Below are 11202 nucleotides of genomic sequence, written 5' to 3'. Positions count from 1 at the left end.
TGCCACCCGGCAGCACGTGGCCGCAGGAAGTCTCCTGCTCAGCCTTCAGACTGGCAATCAGTTTGTTGGTCTGCAAATGGCCTCAACAGGGTTGTTATTGAAAATGCAGTCAACTGTAACATTTTTTTGTTTTCTTAAGGCTTCCTTCTGAGCAGGAAATCTGCATTTTGGAGAGTTCAGAAGGAAGTCCAAAGTGAGCTACTAATCTCACTTTTTTTGAATACAAGCAGTTTCCACAGGACCTGCAACATGAACAAATCACAGGGCTGTGAGGTTGGTTTAAATCAAGTCCAGCAAGACAGCACTTGCATGACCCCAGAAAATCAATCAACTGATCTAGGTTTTAGTTTTTCCATTCCACAACTGGCCCATGAAACCTCAATAGCACAGTGAGTCTTAGAAGGAAAAAAATAACAATTGAAAATATGGAGGTAAATAGAAATAGGGAATCAATTAGAAGGACAACCTAAAATCCAGTGGAAAAGGTACCAGATGTTTAGGACAAGAATCTCTCTGAATATCAAATTATTAGCTGGAAAGCTGGATACAACGCATATAGACAGGTGAGTGAGGAAGTTGCTTATTAGAAGAAATTTAAAGGTTTTGCTGAAAGGGATAATAGTGACCTGACAGAAGTTTCTAGTAGGGTTTCCTTGAGCTTTGGTCTTAGAAAGGATTTTGTGTAATATTTTCACACATGCTTCTTGTGCCGAGGTCATTAGTGTGGTAGCAAAAAGCCACAACAATCAGGAAGTCCTGCCAATGCAGAGGAAGCCTGGAATAGCATAGCAGAGGATGCAGATGCAGGAGTCCCTGGCACAGTATGAAATTGGGTTATCTGAATTAACATGCAGAAGAGAAGGACCTGGGTGTACTGGTTGTGCATGAATGTGAGCCACCATTATAACACAGCTATGAAAAGAGGAAATCCTAGATAGTATCAGGAGTTGTGTCCATTTTAATTTTGAGATCTGAACTGCAGTACTTTTACTTCATTCATGATCCAGGAAAAAAACCCGACAACAATTGGACTGGAAGAGATGCATAGGATGGCCACTAATGTGCCTCTCCTCTCTTACAAGAGCAAAAAAGACCCTGCGTCGCCCATGAGTAGAGAGGAGTATATGCCTTGAGTAGCATCATAAATCATCACTAAGGTAAATCCCAAAGAAGCCCAGTGAAAGGCTATTTAAGCCATAGAAAAATGTTGACATAAGAATAAATGGGTATAACCTCACCATGAATAAACACAGTTTAGAAATGGAACAAATTCAAATGAGAAGAGTAGTGGTGTTCTCCAACGGCTGTGTGAAGAGAAAGAAAGCGTGTGCAGCTAGAGCAGAGTGGTGAGAAAGCTAATATTTCTTCAGATCTTAAAAGGAAACTGTGGAGAGGTTAAGGTAAAATTCTTGTATTAGCCTATGCTTTTCTTCCATGAGGTATGGTGAGGTTTTACACAACCACTTCTTTGAACAAATAAAATGGAACACCATTTGCAAAAGTAAAACTGACACTGTATTTGAATGGCGAAAATTTGCCTAACTGTATTTTCATTCAAGAGCAACATTCAAATATTTTTGGAGTGGGTTTTTTCTACATAAAAAGCATAGACCAATATCTACTAATGGCCTTGTAGTAGCACTGAAGTTCCTCTCAGAATCATAAATACATACACATAAATACATACAGAGAAAAGAAATCTAGTTTGAAAGGTAAGAAATCAAAGACTAAATGAAGCCTTTATTGTAAACAGCTCATAAAAAATATCAGCAGTTTAAGAGGATTGTGACATACAATATAGGGAGGAAAAAATAAATTCCTTTGTCATAAAATTACATACAGGCAGAGTCACTAATAACTGCCAGATTAGTCACTTCCAGATCACCAACTGGATCTTGATTAGGGGGAAGCAGTCCAGAGAAAACCCACTATGAAATATATGTAGGACCTTCTGAGACTTCTAGTGGAAGACATCTCTGCCCAAAGCAGTTGAGAGTCTAAACAGGGGAAAGCCAGACCTGCTCAAGAGAGGGGGATACTGCTCCAAAAGCATGGTTTTAAAAAGAGGGACCTGAAAGCAGGCGATGTTTGATGAATGAGAAAGAAACAGTGTTCCAGGTGAATTGTGTACAGAGTTGGAATGACTATTTCTGCCTGCAGTTGGAACAGGAGCCTTAACTTTTTGTGCCAATACAAAATTCATAACATTAATGTGTTCATTCAGGAAACGGTCTCCTGGCAGCCTATAGTGAAGCGTCTGTGTGCAGGAATCCACACAGCTGTGTAACGGGAGAACAAGTTCAGGCGGAAGGACAAGTCTAAATACAGCTGCCTGGGAGGACTGCTGTCCTTGCAGAGTGCTGGAGCCCATGGGGGACCCAACCGCTCTCCTGCCACACCGTCAGCTGCCAAGTGTGCGTGTTACTCTCTGCAGTGCTGACCAGACCAAAGCCTTCATCAAGATTCTTAGGGTATAGGATCTTGCACGCTAAAGGAAGATAGGAAAGAAACCAGGAGGGTGCCTGGCCATCTCTGTACTCAGAACCCAAAACCTTTCCCTCGAATAAAGGCATTCTGGAAAAGGCAAGAGCTGGCACTGTACCCTTGGAAGGTTTTAGCATATACTTTTAATACTGTGTGGGTTGGATGTAATCATGCTGTCTGATGACCCAGACTGCCATAGCAGACAGACTGTATTGTACCTGCATATGGAAACTGACCTCAATAAAACATCTGGCTGCCTGCCAGCACAATATGTCTATGCATATAACCTCCTCTCAATCTGCTCTGAAGTTACACTGATGGTGTCTGCCAATATGTAGAATCCTACAGGTTGTTTACTGCCAACCTACTGTGTGTCAGTTCTTCCAGACAATTTTAGGTGCAGTAATACTTCCATATTTTCTCTGGTATCTCGAAGCAATCCTTCTGTCTACTGAGCTGAATGTGACACTCAACAGCCACTACCCTTTGCTTTCATTCAAGACATCAGTGAGCACTAGCTTCCACCAGTAATGGGGTTTCATGTGTCCAGGGATGTGTTTACCCTGGGGCTACAGTAGTGCAGCAGAACTTACATTGCAGCTCTCATCATTGTCAGGCCGGTGGGGAAGGATGTATGAGAGAACAGAGAGTGGTCCATCACACTTATCAGCTGGCTGAGTGAAATCCAAGCAGCTGGTTATGATGGCATAGTAATGAGTTGGAACGGGGATTGCACTGCCTTCCACAAACCTGAGGGAATAAAGCAAACATTTATCCACAAAGGATGAACTTGCCTGGAAGAAGGTTGCATGAACAACATGGTCTTTCCTATGTGTGAGGACACACATACATAGTTGGGATGTGATTTCTGAACACTGCCTGAAGATGAGTATTCAATTAGCTTATGTTTTGATACTGTGCTACAGAAATACTACATGCAGTGCTGAAAGGCTTCTTCAGTTCAGACACATAGAGAGAAAGCATTACTGAATTAACAAAAGACTTGAGTATGTCACTCAACAGCACAGCTATGGTTTGCTCTTAAGTTCTGGAGAATTTTAGAGAAAATAGACTATGTGGAACATACTTCAGCTCCATCTCAAGGATGAACACTTCATTTCAAAGTCAAGGTGAACAGTTACCTGCTGAATTGCCATTTCCTTATTTTTATCACTATCCTACGTACGGGGGCATTCAGTCTTGACAAACAATAATTTTAGAAAGAGCTAGAAAATTGTATTTCTTCCCCAAAATTGAATAATGTGCAGGTAATTAATTATTTCAGATAAAGCCATCACTACGAGAAGCAGTAGCAAACTAATTTAAAGACAAACTCTTACTGTTTTATTTTGTCAGGTGTGTCATGTAAACCATCATAGTCATAGTCAAAGATTGGTCCACTTATAACATTGACTCCATTTCGTTCAGTGGCATATCTCTTCACCAAAACCCTTTGGAAATAGTTCCATACCTCTGTGAGGAAAAAGCAAACCAAAACAAACCAACAAACAGATAGAAAACACACTGAGATTTGGAAAAATCAAAATCATTCAAGATTATAAACAATTTTTCTTTCCCAAGGATAAAATTCACTGGACATCATTCACACGACCATAGGGAAAATCAAATATTAAGCATTACAGATTTACTGCATCTTCATTCAGTTTGGTCAATAAAGCCTATTCAGATTCCTTTGTTCTCTGTTGATGTTTTCCCCCAACCAGTGATAAAAGAAATGCAGGGTACCACTCCCAGACTGGCATTGCCATAGGCCTTGCACAGAGAGCCTGCTGTTCCCTCACCAAGCTGTAGAGAGCTATTCACAGGCTTTTGATGTCCCTGTAAACACTGCCTTTGTCTTTCTTATCTAGTTACAGGGAACGGTGCTCTGGTGGGTTTTTGTTGGGTTTTTTGTTTGTTTGTTGGGGTTGGGTTTTTTTGTAATTGTAAAAAGGATACAGCACAATGATTAAAAGCAAGACCCAAACGTTTTAAAAGAAAGGGAAATACAAAGGTCATATTCATCCAGCTAAATTCTCCCTGGATACAAAATGTCTAATTTTCAAATTAGGTGCCATGAAGGATGACTAAATTATGGCATGGCATCTCATTACAGCAACTTTTAGGAAGAGCATGACACACTTTCTCCCACCATGCCCTCCTCTAAGTTAACAAGTTAAGATTCTTGCACAGATGGGCAACACGCTGGAATCTCCACTTATATCATTCTATTCGTTCTTGTTTTTTTCTTTTTATTTTAATGCTAACAGAAGTGTGTATAAACAAAGTTTCTCAAACTTGTAAAAGTTTAACTTTTGTCTTGCCAGCTCAGACCATTAAGTCCCTGGTTGCCCAGCAGCGATGGCAATGCCAGTCTCAGCAAGCTCCCCAGTGTGCCCTGTCTTAAGATTGCTCAGTGCCCCATGCAGCCCCAGCTGAGGCTGATGCAGAGGGCCCCACCAGCAATGGTTTAACAAGAACCTCAGTTGTGGTAACCACTTGGCAGTCTGACTCCTCCAGCACTCAGTCCTCCAATGCATCTCCCTTAACAATAAAAACAGCCGCAAAATAGAAGATCCCCTCCCCCCAGTGCTCCGACTTTTGCAGCTGAATCAGTTCCATGCTTGTTCCCACTGCAGTCACATAGACACCACCCCAGGGCAATGGGGTGGCAGCCCAGGGGCATCATTCTTGTAGCTCCCACAAAGCAGGAGCTGCTTAAGCACTATGGAAAAGATGGACACGGAATTATTGCCCACGGTGATGGGAGGGGACAGTGAATTATAAAAGCAAAGCAGAGGAGGGGGCTTCTGCAGCCAGCACTGCCACCAAAGCCAGAACAGCATAAAACTGTCAGCTCCTATTCTCCCTGCTGTGGAGAAACATCCGTATAATGAGCTTATACTCGGCTCTCAGCATTGCAACCTGCACACATGTACTGGTTTGCAATTCCCCAGGAATACTGTTAGTGTTCTCAGGGAATCCTTCACACACTCGTGAAGAAGAGGAAGGCCACTAGACAAAATGAGCTGCTAGAGGTGGGTTGTTCTCCTGTGATTAGCATCTCAGCCAGTTTGCTTAGATTAACATTAGCATAAAGAGCATTTTTATGAAGTGATTTGAGAGTGGGAAATCCCCAATAATGTTGCACTCAGTAATCAGTTAAGTGCCTTTGCTCAGATTTCCAGCAAACATCACCACTTGTTCCCACTCAGAGGTTTTTCAGCTAAAAACACTCTTTTCTGGTTAAAAAGAAAAAAGGCTCCTATAGGCTTTGATGTTTATCCAAACCTCTCTGGCCTAAAATCTGAGCTGGAAATCTCACAAGAACAGGCTCTTGAGATTCTTCCAAGGCTTCTCAATCCTTGCCAAGCCAAAAATGCCACCAGAATAGCCTGATGGTTTTCCTACCTCTTGGCAAAACTAGAGAGAAAAGGGATGTGCAGACAAAAGAAACGTTAATATTATATCCCTGCAGCACTGAAAGTTTCAGCCAGGTTTAAATCATTGCTCATTTTCCATAAATCGGTTTTCTCTTTTTTTTCTTTATAGGTTGTAAATATGTTCAGTCACCCTCTAAGGGCATGAAGAGAAAAATCAAACTACAACAACATGCTAAGGGCACACTCCCAGGCTCCAGTTGTGAAGTAAAAACATGTTGCCTATGTATGTTCAGCACCAGCTTGAACCACAAACAAGAAAATCTGAATGGTCTTACAGAAACTGAACTATTGTGGCATAAAGCAAAATTGGAGAACTACAGCATATCTGTGCTCTTACCTTAGCCCAGCACAGAGGAAAATAAACCTTTCTTAAAACTTAAGCTTTTCTTGTGGTATTTGCCTGCCCATACCTAGAACTATATAGGTGCCACATGTACTATCTGGTGGCTACAGGTAACTGAATTTTATGCTCTAAATTTCTCCCATCAATTCATTTCATAATCCAACACACGTTAAAAAAAAAAAACAAAAACAAAACAAAAACCAAAGCAAAGCCTGTTGATAAAAAATAGTCACAAAAAGGGCACTTACTTTTGAAGGCAGGATACATTGGAATTATATTTGTTATTAGAAAAGCATCATACTTTGCTTCTGCAGAGGAACTTAATTCTGAAAATCGTAAAACAGAAAAATATTAATAAGATGAAATATCAGGATTTTGAAGAGTATAAAAATGTTTTGAAAATTACTTCAGAGCTTAACCAAAGGGAATGCTGCAATCTAAATATTCAGAAGTGCACACTACAAAATTTGTCTTTAATGTGACAACTGAACATGGAAAGGAAGGATTTTATCTTTGCTCCAACTGTCAACAGTTCAAAATATTTTTATATAGCTCATCTATTTTTGCTGTTCCAAAAGTCAGAGAGCTGCTCTGCAATCTTTTACAAATGAAGCCAACAATTTCCCAGGAAAAGAGTGTGGTATTATCTTCTAGTTCTGAGCAAGCCTCTGCACCAGTAAATCCATTTCAGAAATCCACCATGAAATATTTCAGTCACTGAGTGAGGAAGGCAGAGCAATCAAGTTCACAACTGTAAGATAGTTGTGTCCTTTGAACATTTACTAATCCCAGAAGTTCTTTGCTCCAAGACCGAACCAAAGCAACTGCACCAGGAGAATCAAAAACATCCATTTACACAAATTTTCTGCTATCACTATTTCTACAGGTCGGCAGAAATTTTTACAGTATGCAAGCATCGAATTTGGATTTATAAATTAAGAATTAAAAACTCTCACTACTTTCCCAGCTCATATAAACTGGTATCCATCCAATGACTTGAAAGGGACACCTTTTGAAGACTGTCTTTAGCTTGTACTCTGTGCAGTTCTTCATTGGCCTTTATTTTTATTAACCAAACTGAGACACTTTACTGTTTGGTGTGTGAGTTGGGCAACAGATTGGAGCACGTCTCATGGAACTGAGGGACTACAGCTGCAATGGCAACTTGTGGCACTGGGCCCTTGGTCCTCAGCAAGTGCAGCAAGAATAATGTATCAATCCCACTGGATCCCTTACGTGACATTAGTGCAGGAGCATTAATGTATCAATCCCACTGGATCCCTTATGTGACACTAGTGCAGGAGCAGCCCCTCTGAGGAGAAGACATAGCAGAGGAAGAAATCACCCTGGAGCAAGGGGAAATGAAACCATTCCTCCCTATTTTTTCACAGCAATCTTAAAATAACCCCTCAGCCTGTTTATATCTGGGATGTGTGCCTGGAGTATGTTCACACCTAAGGTTTTCTCCAACAAAAGTTATCTAAACTTACGAGGAGGGAAAAGGAAGCCATAGGAAAGCTGTTTGTCGCCTCTGTAGGCTGCACAGCTCTGGCTGTTTCCTGGAGAAATACGGAGATCAGGCCTCACACAGCTGGCCAGGTGCTCTGGGACACCTGATACCTCTGCCTGCATTGAGGAACATAGACAGAAACAACAAAAAAAGTCATTTCAGCTTTTAGATAGCTGAAAGAAAACTATTTCATACAGTCAACAGACTACATGGAAAGCCTGTGTGGAATAAAATAAGCCACCTAGCTGTACAACCCAATCCTGCTCCTGCATTTGCTGCAGAGTCCCTTCTTCAGGTAGCAGAAGTCACCAAGGGAAATAATTCCAGTGAAGTTGCTCATAATAAAACAAAACCCCCGTTGAATAAAGCTCAGAAATAAAATTTAAACAGAAAAAGAAATATACAACCCTTCTGCTTTAAAACTGTTCTCTCATGAAGGAGGAAAAGGATTTGGGCATGTTTACAAGGGTACCTAACAATTTCTGGTGGGAAAATCTCCTTGGAGAAGGGAAATTTTCAAGAATACAGGTACCAAAGAGATTTCTCCATTATTTTTTACGCATTTTTTTTCAAGAGCAAAGACAGCACTAACCTGTTTGGAAATAGTGTAGGATGTCCAGAGAGGCATCAGGAATGTTTCACTATAGCCACTTTCAAAGTCATGGTGATGCAAGATGTTGTATTTTGTGCGGTACAGTACTGCAGGGCGTCCATACAAAAGATGCTTCTCTACAGATCAGAAGAAAGGACATTTACATTTATTACTGAAAACCTTACAAGATGAAATAAAAAAGGGGGATTGGATTTCTACCACATGCTGATTTTTCAGTGATCATTAATGGGATAATGACTCTGAAAAACACCTAAGGAAATCTTTTAACAGAGGGAGCAGCAACTCTTCAATTGTTCTGGTTGGGGTGCCTGTTCCAGGCTCACAATCCCCTTTGAGATTTAAAGTCCCTTCTGCACTTGAAAGCTTGTTGAGGTCATAGCATGGAGAGAGGGTGTTTTTCCAAACATAGGAGACTCGAGGATCTTTGCGTCCACATTTCAGTCACACATGAGGTTATAAGCACTTTTTTTGTAGCTTTAAGTCAGTCTTGTCACTCTTCTCTGGGTTTCTCTCCTTCCTATATTTTTTGTAAAGTCCCTCTCAAAAGGGAGGCAAAAGTGGTCACTCACTACAAAAGCAGTGTTTTTCCACTTGGCAGATACAGATTTTGTTCTGAAGACTAATGTGCTATTTTTTTTTCAGCAATATCAGAGAAAACAAACAAAGAAAAAACCCTTTTTCCTAACTTTGGCAAAAGAGATCTCCAAGCAAAAAGACACCTCCAAATCAGTAAAACCTGCTTTTCTTCTTTCTTGGTGAATAATTATGGCTAAATGTCCTTAGATTACTCTGACAAACTTGCTTATAAAAAGACAAAAACATTGAAAGGGATAGAATAAAAATAAATTTCCTGGCTAATCTTGCATTTACAGTTCATTGATTTTGATGACCTTTTGGCAAACAGGCTTGGCTTGTTTTTGGAAATTAAAACATAAAAACAAGGAAAGTGGGCTAACACAGTTCACAGATAGGCATTTAACCTGAAAGAAAAGGGCATGTTTTATTAGTGTTTGAGTCCAAACAGAGGATGTTTTTATAGGGCACAAGAAAAAAGTAGGGAAAACCTAGTCTAAGGACAAAGATGATAAACTTGCTTTATTCAAGAGATGCTGATGTCATCGTTTTCTTTTGCATGTGAATAACAACATGGTGCACCATGTGGGAGAAGGGAATCACCAAATAAATGCAGGGAAATCTATGAACAGATGTTACTGCCTGTCATGAAGCAAACCAAAATAACTTGCATGTAGCAGAACTGCTTTGTTGTTAGCAGAGAACTGATAAATGAGCAAGTGAAATTGGTTCAAATGCTTATGTCTTAAAATAGGCAAAAATCCTATTTTTGTATTGCTACAGTGAAGATGCATCAAAATCATAAACCAAAATAAAGATGTTGAGATATCCAGGACTACAACAGTAAGGGTTTTTTTCCTGGTGCCAGAAACTGCCACAGCAAGGAGTAGCTTTTCATTAACTGGAAAAATTAGTTTAACAAGACAAAAGATGCAGAAAGGCAATTTAACTCACAAAGAAGAGGAAAAGCTTCACCTTTAGAAACTAAAGGATAGGCTACATTGCCTGTTCACCATAGAAAAACTGAAAAAATACCTTCGCATAAGGGAATTTTTTTAATCTCCTTAATCACCTGATCAATGCAATTTGAGGTACCTCAAAAACCCACATCTAAACTCAAAGCTTCAGAATTTGCTAATTGGGACAATTGTTATGGTCAGGGTAATGCTGTGAATTGTTATGCTGAACTGGATCACAGCTGTGCAGAGGAAAGCACTGCTTTGGTGCTCCTTTCAGTCAGTATTGCTGCTCAGAAAAGCAGTTCCCATCCCCTCCCTTCTCTTCGCTTTAACCTGGACCACAGCCCTGATGCAGCTGCAAACACAGCCACGCAGCAGTCAGTGCTGGCACTGAGCAGGGAGGGTGCAGGAGCTAACAGCCTGGAGAGCAGGAGATGCTTCCTCCTGGGAGTAACATCGACTGGAACGCTGAAGAATTGAACTGAGCGTCCCTGAACCAGCAGAGCACTTGTAACCTGCACCCTAAGAACCAAGTATTAAAGGCCTAGTCAGGAATTGTCAAAACCACTGCAGCACCCTTCCTAGGTGAAAGCTAAGCCTGAACAACGCTGGTAAAACAGCATGCAGATGTAGTCTATGTGGTTGAATGGAGTATTGCCTCATGCACCCTCTCCTTTCCTCATGTCTCTGCTCCTACAGCTGAGATTAAGCCTTCTAAAGTTGATGGAACAGAAGAGCAAAAACTTACATTACTCTGAGCAACTCCTTAGTCCTGGTTACAACAAAAGATAGTGTGCACTCTCTCAAATGAACAGCACTTCATCTTGGCCACGATCTCATGTATGTCTATGTGCTCTTTTGACAGTTACTTGAAAAGACAGTTTACTACACATGAAATAACCAAACCAGGAGTTGCTCTGGCAATAAGGATGCAAAATAATTTGCAAAACAAAACAAAAGTATCTTTTATTAACTGATGCACCAGATTCTTACCTTCTGTTCCCTTGACATGAAAACGTTTGTTGAGTTCATCCAACTTGTTCTTCTCAAGAATAGAAAAAAGGAACAAGATTAGGATCACTGGACCATTCTGACATCTTGTTTTACTAGGCATCTAGCAAAACAAAACTAGTGCTGTAAGACACTGATTGTTTTCTTGTCTCCTGTTTTACAAAAAGCCGTAATTGTTCCAAAAGGGCACAAACACTTCACAGGAAGAATGAGGAGAATTCTTATAGATCAAACTCTCTCAAAACAGACAAAAAGGTTACAATTTC

General features: G+C 40.5%; 1 protein-coding gene across 1 annotated transcript in view; it reads right to left on the bottom strand.

Moving 5' to 3' along the window:
• ENPP2 (ectonucleotide pyrophosphatase/phosphodiesterase 2) overlaps window positions 1-11202 on the bottom strand; it is a 58180-nt gene that overhangs the window by 2072 nt on the left and 44906 nt on the right. The window contains exons 19-24 of the mRNA XM_009071311.1: window positions 10919-10967; window positions 8373-8509; window positions 7761-7896; window positions 6519-6596; window positions 3825-3957; window positions 3078-3234 (exon numbers count right to left, since the gene is read on the bottom strand). Coding sequence (XP_009069559.1) covers window positions 3078-3234; window positions 3825-3957; window positions 6519-6596; window positions 7761-7896; window positions 8373-8509; window positions 10919-10967 — 690 coding nt within the window. The remainder of the gene's footprint in view (window positions 1-3077; window positions 3235-3824; window positions 3958-6518; window positions 6597-7760; window positions 7897-8372; window positions 8510-10918; window positions 10968-11202) is intronic.

The sequence above is a fragment of the Acanthisitta chloris genome, unplaced genomic scaffold (genome assembly GCF_000695815.1).
Source record: "Acanthisitta chloris isolate BGI_N310 unplaced genomic scaffold, ASM69581v1 scaffold10733, whole genome shotgun sequence".
NCBI classification, from domain to species: Eukaryota; Metazoa; Chordata; class Aves; order Passeriformes; family Acanthisittidae; genus Acanthisitta; species Acanthisitta chloris.
Note: the sequence above shows the minus strand (reverse complement) of the source record. Positions and strands in the feature narration are given on the sequence as shown.